Genomic DNA, 24,979 nt, shown 5'->3' on the forward strand with positions numbered 1-24,979 from the left:
CACGAGGACCTGAGTTAGATTCCCAGTACCAAAGCAAAAAACAAAACAAAACAAACCACCAGAACTTGCTAATGAATTGTATTTGAGATATAAGTAGAAATGGTGTACCAAGGATGACTCCAAGGATTTTGGCTTAAGGAAGTGCTGGAAGGTGTTAGGATTTCTGAGCTTTATAACATGAAAAGTACCAGACATGAGGGGAAGATACATTTGATCTGAGCTATTCTGAGATTAAGGTTCCTGAGATTATCAGAGATGGTGAAACAGTTGGATATATACAAGTCTGGTGCTCAGGGGAAATACTCCTGAGATAACTCAGCTAAAAACTTGAGATTGATTAATGTAAGGATGGCACTTGAAACCTGTAGGAGTATGATCACCCATGACAGTGACAATGAGGTATGAGAATCCTTGGATAAAGCAGAAGAGTGATGGCACTGAACCCTGAAGAACGTGACTTACCAACACTTCTTAGAAAGTGAGACACCACAAAGCAACAGAGGAACCCAAGGAGAGCTAAGAGAGGATGCCACATATATTGAGAAAACAGTGCCTCAACCCAACCAAGTGAAACAAATACTGACTGGCTGCCAAGAACTCCGTTCTCAGAAGAAAGGAGATTTTCAGCAATAAGATTCTCAGGATAGAGCTGTGCATTTAACTGTGGTTCTGCTGCCTGCCTCGCAGGCCCAAGTTCAATCCCCGGTACCAAAAAAAAAAAAAAAAAAAAAGATTCTCAGGATATCAACACTTGTTTTCATCTTTCCTAAGGAAAATACTCTGTATTTTATGCAAAACAGTACCATAAACAGTTAATGGGAAATGGAAGGTCAAAATACATAAATAAAAGCAAAGGGAGATTTAGGAAGACTGATAGTTCAGAGTAGGGATGATATAATTGAGTAGAATGATAATGGATATGAAATCATATGAGGTCCATCATAAACTGCCCTAGTATGACGAGACTGAAAACACAGTAACTGTTGAAAAGCTTCCACTTAAAATGTTCACATCCAACCTGTAGGCAGCATGAAAAGAACAGAAGGGATTCCTGTCTTCCAAGAATCTACGAACATTTGCCTAAACCAAGCCACACCACCAGCCACTTCTGTTCCTGCTGTTTCTGTTCTGCTTCTCTGTTCCCACAGTTCATAGTAGTTCATCTCCATACTGGCTCAGTGCTTTTCAATTGGTGATAATAGTTTCAACTCAAGAAGTTTTTGGACCAGAGTTCACAGATATCTTAAAATACACATCCCAGGAAACCTAACCCTTTAAGATTCTCAAAGTGGGTTGAATATCAACTCATAACTTTCAAGTTAAATTTGTGATATTACTGTAAATAATCCTTGAGCAATGATGAAGGCAGCTTGTGAGACAAATCTGCCACTAATCAGTCCCAGGTTTGGAATGTTGTAGCCAGGTTACATTCCCTTCATGTGAACATATCCAACGTAAGATTAAATGATGTAATGTCTCACACCCAATTCTAAACTATTCTAAAATAAATCCTGTTTTGTATAATTTTCACAAACAACAGATAAACCTGCCTCCTTTGTATTAAGCCTATCCCATACTATAAGCAGCAGAGTTATTTATCAGGAATATGAAACAAGCCCACAATTAAATCTTCACTTCAATTAAGACATGTCTGCACGGAGGAGCCCTATACTCACATATCATAGCCAGCGATGATAAAGCTATTAGGGCTTTCAATGAAAGAAACAGCCCACTGCAGCACATGTGCCCAGATTCGCCACCAGCATAGGTTCTCAATAAGCACAAGCCATCAGTACTTAAGAAACCTATCAAGATTAAACTGCTCCTAATGTTTTGGTGAAAGCAATATTTTTAGAATTAGAAATGTCCTCCTCCACCAGGCATGGTGACACATACTTGTAATCCCAGCACTGGAGAGGCTGAGGCAGGAGGATTGCCATGAGTTCCAGACCAGCCTGGGCTACAGAGTGAGCTCAAGGCCAGTCTGAAGTACATAGCAAGACCCCGTCTCATTAAAAAGAAAAAAATTAGTACTACTACTAATAATACTATTAACAATAATGACTTCCTCAATATTCATGGACTAAGCAAGTAGAGGAAACAAAACTTCCAGGTTCATGAAACAGCACATCACCACTGAAGACTACATCCAACATTACTTTTAATAAAGCATCTCTAACAGACCTCTTTCCAAAGAGAATTCATACTCAAAATTAATGACAATAATCTAGCTTAACCAAGTATCTGACTCAAGCAACTAGGAAAAAAATAATATTAAAGGACCAGGGTATATTCACTAAGTTAAATTGAATTAAATACATTTCATATTTTAACATATATAATGGGTCAGAAAACTAAGAGCTGTTAGTCTTATGAGTAATATGTTGGAGTGTAGTTGAGTACAAATATCTAGCGATATTTAAGTCACAAAGATTATTGGTAAGTGGAGGCCAGTCTGAACAGTCTTCAGTGGCTTATTTCTAGGCTGGTTTTCTTTCTCTGCAATAAGGTCAAGGCCTTGCTTATCAATCTGCAAATGAATCTTAGAGTGGTAGCTAGTATACTGTATACCAAAATCAAAATTCAAACATCTTCATCAGTGGGAACAATGGGCCAAAAGTAAAGAAGATTAAATTCATGTCATACATGTAATATTCTAAGTCATAGAAAACACTCAGACTATGTATGATTGACACATTGCCAGCTGCTCTTGAAATTTTAAATTTGATTTAAAAAATGGTTTCTAATACAGTACATATAAAATATCAGCATTATTCTGCATTGATCAGAAAAATTCCAAGCATTGGATTTGGATTAAAGTGCCATCAATTGAACGCACTAATAAAAATGAACTAAAGCCAATAAAGACCAGAAAAATAAACGATCCTAAAAGCAGGCCATGAGGAAAGATTTAAAAAAAAAAAAAAAAAAAAAATGAGGATTTTTAAACCTTGAAATGATATAAAAAATGTTGCTGATATTACAGGACTCATGTATTCAAAAGCAGGGATCATAATTTTGTTAAAATATTTATATTTTGTCACAGTAGTTTGAACATTATAAAATCATTTTATGAAGATCCCTTGGGTGGGATGTCACAATGCCACCACATGACAATAGTCTCTAAAAGCCCATCAGCTCAGCAAGTACTTCTCTCGGCTCCATGGCTCCAGTTCCACACTTAATTACTACTTTGCTAAGCCATCATCTCTGCTCTGGTTAATTTTCTTCACAGTCTGTTGGCATTCTTCAGGTTGTCAACTGAAGGCATAGTTTAAATTTCAAAGGCACAAAAATTTTCCCCTAACATAAAAGCATTTTTAAAATGTTCTCATTGGGCACATCTGTAATGCCAGCTACTTGGGAGGCTGAGGCAGAACTGAAAGCTTTAGATAATTTAGTGAGAGCCTGTCTCAAAATAACAAATAACAAGGGTTGGGGGTATAGCTCAATAATAGAGCACTTGTACTAACTAAATATCCATGCATTAGTTCATTTGATCGGAAATTCCCTGTCTTCTCTGTGTATTTTCTTCTCCATATCGTCCAGTGAGTGGCTATAACTAATCTGATTACCAGTGTCTTATACTTCACATCCACTCTCTTGAATTCTGCACAAATTCCTTTCATAATCACACTCCTAAGAATTCCTGCTGTATAGGGGCTAAGAGAGCAATTCATTGGTAAAGAACATGCAGTAGACCTTGGGTTCCATTCCCAGCATCAAGAAAATAAACTATATATAGAAAATTGTACAGTTTAAAGTTTGTCAATCAAGTAAACAATGGACTACAATCATTTCTATTCTTCACCCTCTCTCTACCACAAGACGACAACAGCTGTTGGGATAGAGATAAACAATATGAGATGTTAACATATCTTGAGGTCCCTGCACCCCCACCGTTTAATCTCATTACATACTTTAGAGTTCAGTTTTTTTCAAATTTGTATACTACAAGATTTCAAAATTACATTGTACACTAGGTGGTTATTATGAAGAGTGTGCCTTATTTTTATTATGAATTTTAACTACATGTATTAACATCTTTTCTGGATCACTTTTTCTACATAAGCTAAAATATCACACTTTCTACAGAGTTGAATGGTAGCCCTAATGCGGTTTTGCAGAATGTGGTTTAATGAAGATACTTACCAAGGCAGCCAAACTAGCACGAGACACTGTAACTAGCAATATATGTATTCTTATACCCCCAGTATTTTACACAAAGGTAATTTCTCCACATAAAGGCATTCATTAACCATTTAACTAGCTTTCTGTCTGGCTAGAATATTTTGCTACACAGACACTTTTTAGACTTATGATAAAGTATTTAATATCTGAAATAGATAAAACAAGTTTATAAAGTTAAATTCAACAGATAGTGTCAGCATGTGGTAGCTTTCGCCTACTTTTTAAAGTTAAAAATGGGTTCTCTTTCAAGCTGAGTTATGTATTAAATGTTGTTTGCCTCCAGACAAAATTTTAATTAGACACACAAGCAGGAGAAAGCCACTTTTAATTGAAAAATAAAGTCATACATTTCAAATAAGACCTGTAAAAATGGTAATTTGTTGAGAAAGCTCTCCTAAGTGGTTTGTGAAACTTAGGCATTCAAGTATTAACAGTTCCTTATTTTATCCTCAGTTAAAAGCAGTATTAAACACAAGGACTTTTTTCATACATTAATTTATCATTCATTATATCTGCAGTCTACCATCTATTCCCAACCCACTGACAAAAAGACATTTTAAACAATTACTCCCATACTGAGAAGTCCCCAGAAAAAAAGCAAAGTCACTATTTTCCTTATGAAAAAGTTTATATGAAAGACACACAACTGTTTATATGTAACTCAATTCAAAAAATTTCAAAATATATTCATCAAAATGATCTCGACTATAATTTTCCTTTAAAGAAGCTTACAAATTTCAAAATGGTTTAAATTGATACATTGGACATGAGAAATTACTAAAATTATTGCTTTAAATTGGAAAAACTATGGTCAAAGTCTCTTTTTTTTTTGGTACTGGAGATCAAACTTAGGACTTTGCAAGACAGGCAGCGGCACCACTGAGCTAAATCCACAGGCCTAAAAGTCTCTTTTTAAAGAGTTCTTAGTACAGTTATTCTTAAAATCACTCATATAGGTGCAGAGAAAATGTTTATGTAGTAAACATCACTCTTGCAAATGAAAGAACAAAGGCATTAAGATGCATGGCTTTTTGTGATTGTTATAACTATCTATAAATAAAGTCATCACTGTTTGACTGAAAAAGGTTTTTATAAAACTCCACTTCCAAAAGTAACACTTTTATTAAATCAAGTTTAAAAAAATGTTCACTATAGAAAAGTCAACAAGGGTTTAAGAGAACCAAAATATATCTTTTTATACAATATATGTATATATTAGCAGCAAACTACTTCTGAGATTTTCTTTTATGTTCTTTAAGTTATTTATTTCAAAGAAAGCATAAACATTGTATATTAGTATGGAATGTCAGCAAATCCACTCTTCATTCTTTATTCTGTAATTTGGCCCTTCTACAAAATACTTTAGGATTCCCATTACTGAATACTATGCACAAATTTCATTTTGACTAAAAAGTAGTGAAACAGTGGCTATTAAAAATCTACCAGTTGCACATTATTTGTGAGTAACAAATGAGCACCATATACAGATAACTGTGTGTAAACTTAATTTTTAAGATGTAATAGCAGCCAACTATTCCATTTAACATTTGTTACATTTTAAAAATTCAGAGACATATAAAATTTTAATCAAAACACATAAATACTTCAATCCTATATTGCTTTCCCATTTTAAAAATCCTTAATAGAAATTTTGTATATAACCTGACAAATTGCATGCAAAGATGTACATGTAATGTATATATGCACACATACAAAAATGTATGCATATGTATCTGTAGCTTTGAATGCATCTCTTTAAAAATCTTATTTCTCTGTAGAATATATTACCACCTGAAAGTTTCTACTGTTTCATCTAAGCTACTGAGAAACACTGGCTGTTGAAAGTTCCAACGCCAAAGAACTGTCATTCAGATTGGTATCAGGCTTACAAATTCATTAAACAAGATTGAAATGGCCAGCTGTCCATCAAAGAAATACATTTTTGTCTTGACATATCCTGCTAATAGCAAAAAGAAAATATCTTTAAAACAACATTTCAGTTTTTAAAGTTTAATTACTTAAAAAAATTCTCACTACTTTAAAAACTACTAAGTGTTATATAAATACAATTTTTTCATAGTTGAATTCTTCGGCTAGAATGTATTTTTAAAAACTTCCTTTGGATTATTCCATTTAGCACTTCAACATTCCATTCTGCAGCTCTGACAATTGGTTCAAATTTGTTAGGTTTACATTAATTGCATCTTTCAGAGTTTGCTATGGTGTTACTTGTGTACAAAAAAGGGGAGGCTGGGCATGGTGGCCCATGCCTGTTAACTCAGCACTTGGGAGGCTGAGGCAGGAGGATCACTGTGAGTTAGAGACCAGCCTGGGCTACATAGTGAGTTCCAGGTCAGTCTCAACTACATAGTGAGACCCTGTCTCAAAAAACCAAAAAAAAAAAAAAAAAAAAAAAAAAAAAAAAAAAAGTCAATGGGAGGAACTGCACCAAATTTCAAATGCAACATAATAATGAAAAATCCAATCATATGTAATATAAAAAGATAAAAGTACAATCTTTTTCATGCTTTTAAAGTAATATTGTAACTTTCTTTTTTTTTTTTTTTACTTGTCAAGAGGATGAAGTAAAAATTTTAAGTGGCCCTCTTTCATTGTTTTAATTAAAAAACTTAAATAGACTGAGTTACTTTTATTAATATACACATCAAGTTATTGAAATGATGACTTCATGTAATTTCCCCCTTAAACATGGCACTTGCAGATACAAAGATGCAGAGATGTCTAAAGACTCTAGATGTTTACTTGAAAAGATTCTTCAACAGCAGTTTGATACTGGGTTTCCTCATCCATCTGAAGATTCTTAAAAACAAAACAAAACAAAACAAAAAAAGAATTAACATGTCAATAGGAAAATACGCAATCATTCAGTATTTTTCCCAATATACTGCACATGTGGATATACATTACACATACCCAGGACAATTTGTCTACCATAAAGTATACTTTAAAATGTAACATTAAGGGGCACAATGACATGCCACTATAGTCCCTTTGACTCTGGAGGGTTAGAAAGAAAGATCATTTGAGCCCAGAAGTTCAGGCCAGCCTGGATAATATAGCAGGACTCCATCTTTTAAATTAAGATTTACACATTTTTTAAGTAAGACTTAAACACTTCAACTTTAATTAAAAATTAGTTTCATGCTGGGGATTTAGCTCAATGGTTTTGCCACCTGCCTTGCAAGTACAAGGTCCTGAGTTTGATCCCCAGTACAAAAAAAAAAAAATTAGGTTCAGTTGTAATTATTTAGAAATGAGTACTATCAGACAGTGGGGCAGATAAATTTATAAAGCCTGGTAATCATTAATCAAAATTATACTTTAAAAAATTATACTTAATTGTAATCCACAGTCATGTGAGGTAAATTTGTGTTATTTCTAGAAAAGAATCCCAAACATCTGAAGGCAAACTAATTTTAAGAGAAAATAAGCATATATTAAAACTTGAAAAACTAATAGTTCCTTAACCAGAACATAAAACTGAAAACTATAGTTACAATCTAAGTTATATGAGAAAACTAGTTCGTGGCTGAGAGTGTAGCTTAGTGGTGGTATGTGTGTTTATTAGCATGCACAAGGTCCTGAGTGTGAAACAAAAACCAACCACCTACTCCTTAACTTCAAAAATACTATTTGCTACTAATTTTATGTCCCATGGATTTGCTTTCAAATAGAAAGGCTTCTACTTAACCTTAAAAAATTACACTTATATAGTTTTCCTATGGCAAGGTAATACAATCTGACATTCAGATCAAAACTGTCCTCCAGGCACAGTAACTTTTCTTATATGAGGAAAACTGAGTAATAATCTACAGTTACTTAATATAATGGCTAAGACAACAGAGTACACATGAACTTCACACACGTTTTATTTTGCAAAAGTAGATTAAATGTACAAATTCCACCAAATTTTAAATAGTATGCAATGAGAACCAAGATCTGTCATATAAAGATACAAAATCCCAATGATGAACATAACTGATTGTAAACGTAAAAAGTACCAATAAACTCAACGAAAAAATAAATAACTTAAAAAAAAATTTAAGTATCAAAAAGTATGTCATATTTCAACATGGAGGGCAAAGAAAAAATATTAACTTCATACATGCTATTGTGAGAAGTGCACATGCCTGTCTTTACTTAAACTGGAAAACAAATACTAGCCATTCTTTATCAGAATTTTAAATCAGTCTTAATTACATTAAAGTTGAATAAAATACAATTTCATAATTAATAAAAGATTAATAACCAAATCAGTAGCATAGCTGGATACAAAATCAACACTCAAGGGCTGAGGATTTAGCTCAGTGGTTTGGCACCTGCCAGGCAAGCACAAGGACCTGAGTTCGATCCCCATACCAAAAAAAAAAACAAAAAAACAAAATCAACACTAAAAATCAGTATCCTTCCTGCACATGAATAACAAATTAACTGAAAGAGAAATTATGGAAACACCTTTCACAATAGCATCCAAAAAAATGAAATACCTAGGAATCAATCTAACAAAATTAAACACCTCTACACTGAAAACTACACTAAAGGAGATTGAAAAGGATATCCGAAAATGGAAAGATATCCCTTGTTCTTGGGTAGGAAGAACCAATATAGTGAAAATGCTTATACTTCCGAAAGTTGTTATACAGATTTAATACAATTTCAATCAAAATTCCAACAGCAATATCTCAGAGTCAGAGAAAACAATCCTAAAATTCATTTCCAACCAGAACAGACCTACAATTGCAAAGGCAATTCTAGGCAACAAAAGCAAGAAAAAAGGCATTTACAATCCCTGACTTGAAATTATACTACAAAGCACATACTGTGATAAACACAGTATGGTACTGGCAAAAAAAAACAGACCTGAGGATCAATGTAACAGAATAGAAGATGCAGAAACAACTCATTCAATTCAGTCACCTTATCTTTGACAAACACCTTCAGTGGAAGAAAGTCTCTTTAATAAATGGTGCTTGAAAAACTAACTTTCTACTTGTAAAACATTAAAATTAGACCCGCATCTTTCACCATACACTAAACTAAAATGGAAATGGATCCAAGGTCTAAATACTAAAACAGAAACAATCTGCTAGAAGATGGAATAGGTAGAACTCTCAAAGACATTGGTGTACGGGAAGACTTTATGAATAAAACCTCAACTGCCACAAAGAATCAACAACAGGGATCTCATTAAAAAGCTTTTGCACAGCAAAAGAAACCACCAACCAAACAGAGTGAAGTTTCAACCCACAGTGTGGGAAATACTTTTTGCCAGCTGTTCCTCAAAGGACTACTATCTAGAATATGTAAAAATTTTTAGAAATCAGATCTTGGGCCAGGGATTTGGCTCAGTGTTTCTGCTGCCTGCCTTGCAAGTGCAAGGATCCAAGTTTGATCCCTGGCACCAAAAAAAAAACAGACACACACCCCCCCAAATAATAAAGACCCAATCCAAAAGTGAGCATCTGAAATGAATAGACACTTCTCAGATGAAGACATAGAGACAGCAGACAAAAACGTGAAAAAATGTACAACGTCACTAGTCATTTGAGAGATGCAAATAAAAACATAAGATTCCACCTCACTACAGAAAGGATGGCTATCAAGAAATCAACCAGGTCAGGCATGGTGGTGCACACCTGTAATCCCAGCACTCCAGAGGCTGAGGCTGAAGATACCTATGAGTTCAAGACCAGCCTGGGCTACACAGTGAGTTCCAGGTCAGTCTCAACTACATGGTGAGACCCTGTCTCAAAACCCCTCCCCAAAAAAAAGAAAAGAAAAAAGAAATCAACCAATATCAAATGCTGGAGGGGCTGTGGGGAAAAAGAAACCCTTCTCTACTATTGGTATATGAGTACAAATTGGTGCAACCACTGTGGAAATCAGCATAAAAAAACTAAAACTAGAAGTTCTATTTGACCCAGCTATTCCCTTTCTCTTGATAGCTTCTCTAAAGAACTAAAAGCATCATATCACAGTGATATATGCACACCCATGTTTATAGTGGCACAGTTTGTGTTAGCTAAATCTTGGAAATAGCTCAAAGGCTCATCAACCAACAAATGGTTGGAAAGAGAATGTGATTTTTAATACAGTGGAGTACTACTCTGCCATAAAGAATGAGCTTGGGCCGGGATTTAGCTCAGTGGTTCCACCTGCCTTGTAAGAGCTTGAGACATTTACAGCTAAATGGATGCACCTTGAGTCCATACTCTTACATGAAACAAATTGGACAAACATGTTTAAATACCACATTGTTTCTCTGTTATTAGAAACCAAAAGTAGAAGAGTTAAAATGTATGATAGATATTAGGAAATCAGAAGAAAATGTTCAATTGAGAAGGGAAACAAGGGAAGGGGGAGGAGAAATGGAAAGAAGGCACAAGAAAAAAGAAAATAAGAAAAAATGGAAACAAAGCTTTTGTATGTAAGGAGGGGAAGAGGGATCAAGAGGAAGGGAAGAAATAGGAAAAAAAAGAAGCAAGATGTATTATGTACAGGTACAAATTCCCTGTGATGAATGTCATCACTATGTATATCTAAAATGCACCAATGTTTTGCTTCAAAAAAATTAATAAAAGAAACCATCTAGCTTTTTAAAAATTATAACACATTTCTGCTTTTGGGAGCCTCGTTTTATTTTGCTTTTGCACCACTGCGAATTGAGCACAGGAGTTTGTGTATGATAGGAAAGCGCATTACCATTTAGCTACATTCCCAGCCCCTATAGAGCCACTTTGACATATGACTTCCTTCACTCACCTTGTGTCACCTTGTCTTTATAATTAAGCTCTTCCATTTGAAGAACAAAAAAAGTAAAAAGTGAGTAAATAAATTGTCTCATGTGCTAGAGATGAGAGCACTATTACAGTGGTTTTAATAAGCAATTTACACTAGATGAGAAATATATCCTCCTCAGTATGTTGTACCAATTTTACCTCTCAAGTAGGCACAATTTTTCCTTAATTTTATAGTCAGAGTTTTAATATAAATTATCATTTAGTTAATCTGGAAGTTTGTTCCTTTTTTCTTTTCTTTAACTTTTTTGAGATAGTCTTGCTAGGCAGTCCAAGCTGGCCATCAACACCCTATGTAAGCCAGGCTAGCTTTGAGCTCACTCACAATCCTCCTGCCTCAGCCTCCAGAGTGCTCTAGGAATACAGGCACTTACCACAGTGCCAAGCAGGGCTTTGCAATTCTATTAATCCTCTCTCATATAAACAAGCAAATTCAATTTTTATCATTTATTTAACGTTCACCAATATTATTACCAAAAACAAAAGAATATGTTTTAAATCCAAACAGTATGATCCAACTGCTTGCCTTAAAACTCAAGTCTAGCCTTGCAAGGACACGGTCCCAACTTCAATCCCCCATACTAAAAAAAAAACCCCCAAAAAAACTCAAGTCTAGGGCCGGGGATATAGCTCAGTGGCACCGTGTCTGCCTCACAAGCACAAGGTACTGAGTTCGATCCCTGGTATCCCCCCAAAAAAAACTCAATTCTAGATTGAAAGTCAATTTAACTTGATTGAGACAGTACTTTCTTAATTTTGAAGAACTCACCACAAATTCTCCATAATCAAACTGATGTCTTTGATTTAGATGACTAACGAAATTTCTAGTAATCTGGCTAGGATCTCCCCAAGGAAGAGACACACAAATAGGACAAGTCTACAAGAAACAGATTGTTTTGAATAAAAAATAATGAAAATAATCAAACATTATATTATTATTGAGAGTATTAAAACTGGCTACATTACTAAAAAACTTCAGGCATATCTTGTTTTACTACACTTTGCTTGCATTTTACAGAAATATTTTTTTTTACAAATTGAAAGTTTGTGGCAATCCCGCATGAACCAAGTCTAACTATCACCATTTTTTCCAGACATTAAATAATTTTTTTTTTTAACAATAAAGTATTATTCATCCAAAATATGTAGACTGTTTTGTTGGACACGGTACTGTTGCAGACATTTTTTTTGGAAAGGTCTCATTTTGTAGTTCAAGCTGGCACTGTACTCACTATATAGACCAGGCTGGCCTCAAACTAGGCATGCGCCACCACGCCTGACTGCTGCAGACTTTTAAAAAACTATATAGTGTAAAACTAACTTTTATTTACACATGAAATAAAAAACTTTTTACTTTTTTGTGCAATATTTGCTTTACTGGAGAGAGCTGAAACAAAACCTGCAGTATGTCCAAGGTATGCCTGCCTGTACATGAAAAACATTTCAAGGGCCAAATTCCATGACTTGATGGTTTCCCAACTAAATTACCTTAAACAACAGTAATACAATACAATGTAGCAAGAGAGCTTAGATATTCTATTATTTAATCTCCCTTTACACAACTATCTCAACAGAATCACCACATTCGACCTTTTAAAACTGATTCTGGGCCGGGGATTTAGCAGTGGTTCAGGTGCCTGCCTTGCAAGCACAAGGACCCAAGTTCAATCCCCGGTACACCAAAAAAAACAAAAAAAAAAACAAAAAAAAAACAATTCTAATGAGTTATCATTAACTCATTTGATCTACACAAAACTAGTGAAATATTTATTCACTTGCATATAAAATGAAAATGAAAGAATTATAAAGTTGAAGTTGTATCCTTAAAGCTTTAAATGAAGTACAACTATAAAAGTGAATGGATGAAATACTGAAATGATATAAAAGGAACTTTATTAACTGGACATTAGCTGAAGTTTATAATACATTCAATATTATGCAACAATAAATAAAAATTTGGTAGTCCAATATAAAAGTATATGTCATCTCTTAAATATGAAAGGATTTCCTAAGGCACTATATTTATTTGAGAGAAACTGATGCCTTTCCAAAGAGTGAAGTAGGTGATACATTTCCTGTAGGGTATGCAAGAGTACAAAGGAATTTTCAACAGTTAATGCAGAATATATTTTTCACAAATTGTTTTAACATCCAGTAAAACATCTTAGAAGTAGCTACAGTTTGTGTTGATACACTTTCCTCCATTCATGTTTTTGAAGCCAATACTGATATATCAAAATGTTTAGCTGAAAAGGAAGTATTTCTTTTCAGCTCAGTTGCTCCTATTCCAGGAGACACAGTTAAAAATCATTTATCTGGGAAACTCATGTTCAAAGTGAGCTGTTCTAGAACCGTTACCACAATGCAGGCACCCTGCACTCAGCTCTACCTTCCTCAGAGGTCCCATCATTTTCTAATTCACCTTCAAAATGGCATCAAAGACATATGTATACATCAAAAACAAAGTATGCTTCTTTTCCTTCTTTGCTTTATGAAATTATATACTATACCAGGTCCCGCAAGGATACAAATGAAAATACCTACTGGCTTTACTGTTTATAGGTATTTTTACCTGTAACAAATCCATCTGATTAGAACCACTGTCTACAGCTGACAGGGCAAGAAACCAAAAGGACTCAACAGAAACAGGTTCTGCCATTACTCAATAATCAGTCCTATGTTCATTTTTCATTACTTTTTTCCAGACTGTTCTATACTACCTCCCTATAAGCATCTCCCATTTTATGATTTAAATTACTAGATTTTAATTAACTTATTTTGTTTCATAGTCACCAATCATTTGACAAAGATCTATTTATTGACAGTGCCCCTTCCTTTTTCTGGTTTTTTTGAGACAAGATCTCACTATGCAATTCAGGCTAGCCTTGAACTCACTATGTAGCCCAGGTTCACCTCGAATTTGTGGCGATCTCCTGCATTAGCCTCCCGAGTGCTGGGATTAAAGGCATGCACCACCTTGCCCAGCCTCATTCTAAATTTAAATCATTGATCTCCCTTTCCCTGTATATGAAACAAAAGGATCAGCATGCTTTAAACACGAGACTGCCTTAAACACTTGTACTTACCACAGGAACTATCTGAAATAGGTGGTTACTATTACAGTGATCCAGTAAGCGCTGTCTGGTAAAATTGGACTCTTGGCACAAGGGACACTTAAATGTGGGATGCCCAGAAGAACTAAAAGAAAAACAAAATTAAACTTTCAATTGAAAAATCGTAACATACCATTCAAAGATTATCTTGTTTTTGAAAATACGTTTTCAACAAATGATCTGGAATAAAAATTCTCAATCTCAGCTGATAGTTCTACTGTTTTATTCATTTTCCTCATGGTGCCTATCCGGCCCAAAGTAAAAACAAAAACTTAGCTGTTTTCAAGTAGTTTGGACCTCAATTGTCAATCATTCATGTAATGCCACAAATTACCCTGAAATTTTTATTTTTTTGGTACCATCAAATTCAGGACCTTGCACTTGTGAGGTAGCCAGCAGCACCACTAAGCTAAATTCCCAGCCCCCTGAAATTTTTAAATATCTTGTAATGCCTCATAGGTTGGACACCTCATATCTAGGGATATAAAACTTTTTAAAGACCTCATTGAATTCATCTTTAACACATTCACAATGTGGCCATGATTTCTAAGTCTCACTGCTTGAACCATCAGTAAAACATGTTAATCTATCCTGTGCCCTACAAATATAATTTACAACATTCAGAGGAAAAAGCCACCAAACCACCAAACAAACAAACAAGCAAACAAAAAACCTGACCAGAATAAAGTACTTCAGATTTTCTAAAGATCAAGCATCAATGAGGTTTTAATACCTCTGAGAGTCAGCAAGGAATGGTTTGAACAGACAACTACCTGAGTTGTACAACGAAAGAAATGTAACAGTCAAAGAGAACTGCTAGCCTCTTCTAATCTGATGCGATTCTTTTTTGTTTTTGTGACAGTCTTGCCATGTAGTTCAAGCAGGCCCTGAACTCACTGTAGCCCAGACTACACACAACACACAAATCCTCCTGCTTCAGCCTCCTGAGTGCAGGTATTACAAGTATGTGCCACCACCACCCCTGGCTAATCTGATATGATTCTGAAAAGCAGCAAGTATGTTGTTTATTTCTAAACTACTAAATTCTAGGACTATAAGCTACAGAATTAACTGAACAAAAATTTAACCAAAAATCTAAGGCTAGCTTGCAGCTCTGTGATAAAGTACTTGGCCTAGCAAATGCAAGGCCCTGGGTTCACTTCTCAGTATCACAAACCTACCAAAAAAATGATTGTTATTTGATAAAGTGATGAATATTATTTAGTAAAGTGGTAGAATTTTTCAAAAGCTTACCTTGTATTCTCTTGGTAAGTGTCTCTATTATCAGATGTGGATGTTTCACTCCTATTACTTAAGAAGCACAGGGGAAGAAAAGTTAATACTTTTAACTTTTTTAATAAAGCCCATTAGAGGTTCATTAACTTGAATTGTTAATAAAGAAAACTAGACTGGATTTGCTTAAAAGTCTGAACTTCAAATGGTTCCTCAGTATGACATAAGTATGGCAATTCTGGGACAGAAGCAGCACCAGATCCAAGATGGCGGCCAGCAGGAGGCTGATGAAGGAGCTTGAAGAGATCCACAAATGTGGAATTAAAAACTTCCATAACATCCAGGTTGATGAAGCTAATTTATTGACTTGGAAGGGCTTAATTGTTCCTGACAACCCTCTATATGATAAGGGGGAGCTTTAGAATCAAAATCAACTTTCCAGCAGAGTATTCATTCAAGCCCCCAAAGATCACATTTAAAACAAAGATCTATCACCAAACATTGATAAAAGAGTACAGGTTTGCCTGCCAGTAATTAGTACTGAGAACTGGAAGCCAGCGACCAAGACCAAGCAAGTAATCCAATCCATCAGAGCACTGGTGAATGACCCCCACCCTGAGCACCTGCTCGGGGCTGACCAAGGTGAAGAATACTCTAAGAACCGAAAAAAATTCTCTAAGAATGCTGAAGAGTTTACAAAGAAATGAGGAAAAGCGACCTGTGGACTACAATCTGCCACAAATGATTCCAGCAAGTGTGAGCAGAGACCCCAAGCAGTGCATTCAGACACCCTGCAAAACAGGACTCTGTGGAAAATTGACACGTGACACCACCTGGCGTTCACTTGTGGCAGTTACTTTCTACAGTGTTCTTAATCAAAGTGATCTAGTAGTAACCTGTAAAGAAAGGATTAAAAATTTCAGATATGCTAAAATAAAAAAGAAAGAAAGCAGTAAAAGTATGGCATTGCTTACTTCAAGTAAATTAAATTAAGACTGCTTATTAGGACTTGACTCATGTCTTTTAAAATGAATAAGCAATTACTAAAAATACTGATTACAGAATACAGAATTTTGCATTTATCTGAATTCTATTCATCTACCAATACATTTTTTTTTAAAGGAGAATGCAGCTAGATTTATTTTTTTTCCTTTTTATTGAGGTTATTGGTACAATCTAGGTATACAATACAATTACATTCATCATTGGGATTCTGTACCTTTACATAATAGGTCTTGTTTCTCATTTTTCCCCTTGTCCCTGCCCTCCCTTCACCCCCTCCTCCCCTCCCCATTTACAAACACTTTATTTCAATTTTTTCAATTTCTCATATTTTTTTCCTCTCCCTTATTACCTTTCCCCCACCCTTCCCACTTTCCTTACACCTTTAGCCCTTTACTTACTATTTCACATTATTAATTATCTCATTAGGATCCTGTGTACTACTGTAGTTTTTCACTATTCGGTATTTCAGTTAAAGAAATCTCTGTATGAACATTAAAAATAGGGAATCCTAAAATAAAACTAAAAAGGAAAGTAAAAGAGAAAAGGCAATGATGTAACATCAAAATAATCCTTAATTCTGGAGATGAAAATGGTCCCTGAACATATTTAAATTGCTTCTCGCTCTTATAGTCTTATCTTATTCTTTTTTTCATTATTTAGAGAATACTTTCCTAGTTTCTGTAATCAAACCCAAGTAGATATGACCTTACATATTTAGTACAATGTGTTACCCCTGTACATATGGAAAAAATAAATAAATAAATAAAAATAAATTAACATTTCTATACCAATACGGTTGTCCATTTCTGTACAATGCCAAGTCAACACAGTAAATTGGGATGACTTTTTCCAAAGTTGGCAGCACCGTTAAAGTTTCCCAAAACTCAATTTATATATGTGTGTGTGTGTGTGTGTGTGTATATATAAAGACTAATAATGGTATGTTATGCATCGATAGCAGCAACAGCTTTTCCAGTTTCTGCAGTCATCTGAACAAAATTATAGACATTCAGCACATTCCATTAAAAAAAAAGAAAAAGAAAAGAATAATATCCAGACAACAGCAAAGTTCTGTTGCTGTTGTGGTACCTGGCACCATTTTTTTCTATTAGCCTCGTAATCATCATCTGGAAAGAGACCATTCTAGAGTAATATCATTAAATGTAGCTCTGATAAAGCACGGTCCCTACTAGCAATCTTATTTGCAGACAAAGTAAATTTCAAACCAAAACTGAATCTAGTACTATTGATGTAGGACAGTACTGTATCCTACCAATACATTTTTAAATGGTGATGTACACTCAAAAATTTTATGCAATTTTTACAAATAGCTAGGAAATGGTTTAAGGTTATGAACTCCAAAATGGAGCAAGTTTAATAAAATATTTCAACATTTTAAAAGGTCATATTTCACTCTTCTAAAAGAAACTAACTAGGCTTTACTAACATTTAATACATAGAACATGCTGACATCTTTACTTGGGTCCTACCCCAAAGTAACATGGCTCCTCCATCCAGGGACTGTCAGTTTTAAGCTAAAGAATTTTATCAGTGTGATCACTTTTATAAAGGTTCTTCAGCTGGGCATGGTGGCATACACATGTAATCCTAACACACAGCAGACTGAGGCAAGCAAGAGGCTCACAAGTTTGAGGCCAGCCAGCACTGCACTTAAATTGTACATAAAGTATCAGGTCTTCAAAAGATATGCATTGTTTTTAAAGAAACATACAAATACTGGAAGTACATACTCAATTACTTTACTGATAGGAGTATACAATCCTAACTTTTGGGGGGGATAGTACTGGGGATTGAACCCGGCCTTTTTACTGAGCTACATCCCCAGCCATCTTTAAGTTTTTCTGATTTTTAATTTTGAAGTAGTCGAAGTCACTAAGTTACCTAGGCTGGATTCAATCTCTCAATATTCCTGCTTCAGTCTCATAAAAGTATACGGATTATAAGTAGGAACAACTCAGCTTATAGAACTTCTGATTTTCAAATGTTTTCTTTGCTCTCTCATTATTACTCTCCACTTTCCAGACTGGCATTATCATCAGTGTAGTCTTCCATAGTCAACCTTGTATCATGCCTGGCTAACATCCAGAAATGCATAATTGCTTTGTTTTTGTTTTGTTCTGCTTTGTTTTGTTTGGAGACAGGTTCTAGCCACATTTATGTAGCCCAGGCTGGCCTCGTACTTGAGATCCTCCTGCTTCAGCCTCTGGAGTGCTGGAATTAAAGGTATATGCCACTGTTCCTAGCTCACCCGTATCAGTTGTTAAAAATATAATCACAATATATATTTTATTTTTTTGAGACAGGGTCTTACTATGTAGTCCAGGCTAGCTTTGAACTCACCATGTAGTCCAGACTTGCCTCAAATTTGCGGTAATTCTCCTGCCTCAGCCTCCTGAGTGCTGGCATTATAGGTATATGCCACTACACCCAGCACAGTATGTATTTTAGATCCCAGACATCAGAATATTTGGGTCTGCATTTTAGACTTTAAACATCAGTTAAGCCAAATGTGTGTACTTGTGTGTAAATTCCATAAATTATTCCAATTTGAGTAGAACCACTTAGCAAAGAAATCAAATTCTGGGTGCTATCATCATGGAGCATATACATACAGATATTTTTAGTTACTTTACCACTCTAAAAGGAATTTCAATCAATGTTAAAAACTATAGTAAGCATCATACTTGACAGTAAAATGTTAGATTACATTCCCACTAAGATCAGGAATAAGCTGAGGATGTAGCTCAGTGGTTCTGCCACCTGCCTCACAAACCCAAGGACCCAAGTTTGGTCCCAGTATCCCCGCCAAAAAAAATCAGAAATAAAAAAAAAGATGTCTTGTGTAACACCAGACAGAAAGCCTATTTAATACAATAAACCGAGTATGATATGAAGCTTAAGTTAAAAGACACCAAGACCACATAAGCAATAGACCAAAAAAGAAAGAAAAAATAAAAATAAAAATAAATCTAAAAGAACCTATAGGTAAATTATTAGAACTATTATAATTAATAACCAAAGTTGCTAGACACAGACAATGGATAAAAATCTATAAATTCCTACTCATTATTAAGAAATGAGATTATTTTTTAAAAAGAAATGAGTATTAAAAACAAAAAGTCCATTTATTTATCCATAAAACCTTAAGGTTTTACTAGGAAAAGACACAATACAACCTTTATATGAGCAAAGGTAAAAACAAGCACCTTTTTAAAAGTAAAACAAAGATGGAAATTGCCCTACCTGATAGGAAACTTACTATGAAGTCCATAGGAATTAACAGAGTACAATAGTGCAGTAACAGAGCAATGAAAAATAAACCAAAGGAGTAGGATACAGAGATGTGCAGGACAGACAGGCATTTTAAATTAGTGAGGAAAGAATAGATTCCTCAAGGAATAACACTAGAACAATTGGTTAAGACTCCATCTCAAAATAAATAAAGGCTGGAGATGTAGCTCAGGGTAAAGGTCCTGAGTTAAATTAAATCCCTAGTACCATAAAAAAAAGAGAGAGACTAAAATAGAAGAATTTAATAATACTAAGTCTCAGTTTTTATATGACATTATCAGGATAAAAATTTCAAATAACTCTTATTTGTTAAATAACAATAAAATCAAATTTCAAGTTAACTATTGAAAGGGATTTTTCTCTAGATTTCAAATCACTTCTGCTGCAAAATCAATTTTTAAAAAAGGCCTTCAATTCTAAATTTTTACTAACAGAATTGTACATTCTTGGAATGATTTTATAACACAAGCTTAAGCACATCATGAAGTCAATCTAGACACTACTATATACAACTTTAAATATGCCAAACAAATTTTGAAGATAAATGTTATAGTTCTGCTACTTAATTACATTAAATAAATTTAAGCACACAAGAATTAAAAAAGACAGGTCCCAAACAATTCCATTTCAATTATAAATATTATTTTAGAAATAAATATGGCTTACCTATTCCCTACAGAATCTTGAGAAATCTGAAAGTTTGGAATGATAGAAGAAATCCCATATTCATCCTGATACTTCTTACATGATTTATAATGATGTCTCATACGATAAAACTTAATCTGCAAATTATTGATTAAAAATGTGATTTTTAACTTAAAATAGAATTCAAGATTTGATATACTGTCAACAAAAAGGATAAGAATGTTAAATATTTCATTTAAGCAATCTTTTAAAAAATGATATATTTCTTTTAAAATGTTTTATTTTTATTAGTACATGTTTGCAATAATTACATTCATCATGAGGAGCATCATGACACATGTACATAACATATACTAAAATTCTTTTTACTTCTCCTTAATTCTTAAGTAGGAACTAAAATAGGTAATATATTTTTGTTCTGTAGATGCAGAGACTATGACCATGGACAGGAGTCTATCTTCTACAAACACTGCAAAAAAAATTGACTAGTAATTTTACACTTGAAATAATACTATTAAAAAAAAGAAGAGCAGGATATGGTGGCACACGCCTGTAATCCCAGCACTCGGGAGGCTGAGGCAGGAGTTTTGCTATGAGTTCGAGACCAGCTTGGACTACATAGTGAGTTCCACGTCAGTCTCAACTACACAGTGAGACCCTGTCTCATAAAAACAAAACAAAACAAAACAAAACAAAAAAAAAAGAAGAAGAAGAAAATCACTAAGAAGTTGCTTCAGGCTCAGGCTATTGGGCATTTCTTTATTTAACTGCTATAACCTGGAAGAGTTTCAAAGTACTTTTAAAAAATGAAGTTCCAGCTGGGTGTGGTGGCGCACACTTGTAATCCCAGCACTTGGGAGGCTGAGGCAGGAGGATCATTGTGAGTTTGAGACCAGCCTGGGCTACATGGTGAGTTCCAGGTCAGTCTCAACTACATAGTGAGACCCTGTCTCAAAAAAACAAAAAACAAACAAAAAATAAATAAATTAAAAATGAAGTTCCCAGGTTAATACTGGGAATATTTTTCAGTTTCTTACTAAAGAGTAAAGCCAGAACCTCTCAAGTATGTTTCCAGCTTCACTTCAGTATGAATGCAAAAAAATAGCAACTGGCTTTGCTCACTGACTTTATAAGCTGTTAGAAAAAAAAAATATCTACAATAAATTCATAGGGACATAGATATACTCAATGCCTAACCACTCCTCACCATTTCATTCATTCTCCACTAGAACAATGAAGTCAAGATCAGCAAATCAATGCTGGCTATTTGCCAACATCTGATTTTTCCACCTGTTCCTTAAAAATGAACCAAAGTCATCTGTAAACTACCGTGTGATTTCTTAGACAACTACATAAATAAAATGGGCAGCTAGAAAGTTCCTTGATTAATTATATTCATTTGGCTAAACTATTAACATTTTATGTGTAAAGTTATAATAATGTTACCGTCAAAAAAAAAAAAAAAAAAAACACAGAATGGTGGCTCATGCCTGTAATCCCAGCACTCATGAGGCTCAGGCAGGAGGATCGCTGTGAGTTCGAGACCAGCCTGGGCTACATAGTGAGTTCCAGGTCAGTCTCACCTATAGAGTGAGACCCTGTCTCAAAAAACCAAAAAAACAAAACAAAACAAAACAAAAAACTAGGGTGGGGATTTAGCTCAGTGGTCCGCCTGCCTCGAAAGCAAGCGCAACGTAAAGAGTTCAATCCCTATCGCTTCTCGGCCTTTTGGCTAAGATCAAGTGAAGAGTTCAATCCCTGGTACCAAACAAACAAACAAAAAACTATTTAAGGGTTGAATATGTAACACATTGGGGTACAAATGGTCTAAATGTTTAGTTAATTTAGAAAGTAATCAATGAGAGTACTTTGAGGAAAATACCATCATAAGAATTATGAAAAATTCAAAGATTTGTACTGGTCAGTCTCTTGTTCCCAAAAAGCTTCTAATCTGGTAAATTCAACACCCATACCTTTTTTGGGCTTTTCAACCTACTTCCCAACATAAATAACATCTTTCCCTTAAAAACAGCACCCACCAAGAGAATTCAAACAAAAATTTCAGAGTAGAACTTTTAACTTTCAAAAGAGTGTATCAATTGACTCTACCTGTTTTGCACAGCATCTGCAGCTACCAGAAAACTTTCGCATGATGTTTTCCAGATCTAAGGCCCGTTCTGGACACGCTCTTTCTCTTCTAGTCACATTTCCACGACACAAGGGACAATGTATTCCACTTTCTCTCATTGCAGTCAGGAAACATTTTCTACAGAAACTAAATAAAACACTTGTGAAATGGTAATCAAGGAAAAAATTACATTTCACTTGTAAAAACAAGTGGGAGGCCAGGGATTTAGCTCAGTGGTGCCACCGCCTGCCTCATAAGCACAAGAACCTGAGTTTGATCCCCAGTACCAAAATAAAATAAAATAAAATAAGTGACAGCTGGGGATTTAGCTCAGTGGGGCCATCCCTACCTGGCAAGCACAAGGTCCTGAGTTGGATCCCCAGTATCAAAAGAAAAAAAAAAGTTAAACATTTATGCTAAATAAATCAAGCTATTCATACATACAGTATAATAAAAAAATACAGCAAATGTTTACATTTTAAAATATTACTGAAGCCGGGTATGGTGGCACAGACCTGTAATTCCAGCACTTGAAAGGCTGAGGCAGGAGGATCGCCACAAGTTCAAGGCCTGCCTGGTATACACAGCGAGTTTAAGGCCAGCCTGACCTACCCAGTGAGACCCTGGCTCCAAAAAAGAAAAAAGAAAACTAAAATATTACTGTAAAAAACTCACTGTCAATGATCCTCCCTCTCCCCTCTTGCTTTTAACACATCTATTTTATCACTCTTTCCATTTCTGAAGCAATTCTGGAAATCTCCTTTCATGAGTGTCTATAACACACTTCATGATTGCCTCAGTGTCCTGAATTGATCCAAAACATCCCTTTTAGTCATTTTTGACTTTGGGAAAGAGCCAGAAGTTGCACAATGTCTGATCCACTGAATAAGGTAGATGGGGACACACGTTTTTCTTTGAGAAAAATTGTTATAAATGTTTTGAATAGATGCAGGATATTGAGGCAGCCACAAAAAGAAAACTCATGAAAAAGATTTCCAGAAATGCTTCAGAAAGTGGCCAGAACAATGGGATAAGTGTATTTGAAACAAGGGGGAGTATTTTGAGGGGAATTAATGTCAATCTGTCTTTCATTGCAATAAATTTTTTTCAATTTGTATTTATTTTATCTTTATAGCAGATATTTCAATTTTTAAATATCCAGCTTTCTTAAATCACAACTTGAATAGCTCAAAAAATCAACAACCATTTATGTATTTCTCAGAGAATAATAACTGCAATCGATGGCAATATGAAAGAAACTATACTTAAGTTTGCTTTACTTTTTTTTTTTTTTTTTTTTGAGACAGGGTCTCACTATGTAGTTGAGACTGACTGGAACTCACTTTGTAACCCAGGCTGGTCTCGAACTCACAGCGATCCTCCTGCCTCAGCCTCCCGAATGCTGGGATTACAGGTATACACCACCACGCCTGGCTTGCCCTTTTCTTTCTTTCTTTCTTTCTTTTTCTTTCTTTATATTTTGGCTTTACAACTTTTTAATGGAGTATATGAATGAAAAAGAAAATGTTAAACCTGATCCAAAGAAAGAACTGAAGCTTATTCTGGCTGACATTTAGTAGCTATAAGAAGCAACACAGGTTGGGGATGTAGCTCAGTGGTGCCATGCCTACTTGGCAAGCACAAGGTCCTGAAATCGGTCCCCCGTGGTGGTGGGGGAAGCAATACACCAAACCACAATTTCTCCTTTTACAGAAAGAAGAGATAGCCAGGGATGTAGCTCAGCAGCACAGCACCTGCCTGCCAAGCACAACGCCCTTAATTTGATTCACAGTACCAAAAAAGGGGAATAAATGAAGAGATGGAACACATCAGCATTGACTCAAACTGTTGTATGTCAAAATGTTGTTACACAAAATGGGATTAGGGGTACTACAAAAGGACTGCACAACAGGTCTGGAATGGAGGTTCAGCAGAAAACCATCTAGAATAGGTGGGGCGTGAGTCTGCATCTTAGCAGTGCCAAAAACAAAAACAGAGTACACACATTTGAGAAACTCTAGGATGAAGTTGAGTTTTTCTACTACAGGAAAATATTAAGTGTTATCCAAACTTATTTGATCAGGATATTTAAAAGTTTTCCAAGTGTGCAAAGAAACACAAATTGAAAAATATTTAAGAACACTTCCAGCTTTAAATATTTACAGCCAATAATCTAAGCAGAACCAAACTAAATAAAAATACTTCTCTTAAGCTCACCACCAATAACCACATTTTATTATTTTGCTTTTAAGAGAACTAGACAAATCACAGACAACTATACTTGAGATTCAAAGGAAGAATGTATTTAACCCAATATATACAAAATAAACTTAATATTCCTCATTTATACAAACAAAAGTGAGGTAATATTACAAAGAGTTCACAGAATCTGAGTTCCCTATCTAGACAGCACTGAACAAGGCACATTTCCTCTATAAAATCAGTTTCCTCACTTATAAAACTATAAAAGTATCTACAACTGAGTTCAGAAGATTAAAATATATGATGCATGTAAAACTACTAATCATTGTATT

General features: G+C 34.8%; 1 protein-coding gene and 1 pseudogene across 1 annotated transcript; one reads left to right on the forward strand and one right to left on the reverse strand.

Annotated features, from left to right (window-relative positions):
* Window positions 1–6,795: 6,795 nt before the first annotated feature.
* Window positions 6,796–22,971, reverse strand: Rnf138 (ring finger protein 138). Its single transcript, XM_010641477.1, has 7 exons — window positions 22,961–22,971; window positions 22,427–22,592; window positions 20,339–20,454; window positions 15,377–15,433; window positions 14,096–14,207; window positions 11,779–11,886; window positions 6,796–7,011 (listed from the first exon to the last, which is right to left on the reverse strand). The coding sequence occupies exons 2-7, from the start codon at window positions 22,562–22,564 to the stop codon at window positions 6,943–6,945; spliced, it is 600 nt and encodes a 199-aa protein (XP_010639779.2). The 5' UTR covers window positions 22,565–22,592; window positions 22,961–22,971; the 3' UTR covers window positions 6,796–6,942.
* Window positions 15,597–17,715, forward strand: LOC104874464 (annotated as a pseudogene).
* Window positions 22,972–24,979: the final 2,008 nt, after the last annotated feature.

Source organism: Fukomys damarensis, unplaced genomic scaffold, assembly GCF_012274545.1.
Source record: "Fukomys damarensis isolate Sample0158 unplaced genomic scaffold, DMR_v1.0_HiC HiC_scaffold_30, whole genome shotgun sequence".
Lineage (NCBI taxonomy): Eukaryota > Metazoa > Chordata > Mammalia > Rodentia > Bathyergidae > Fukomys > Fukomys damarensis.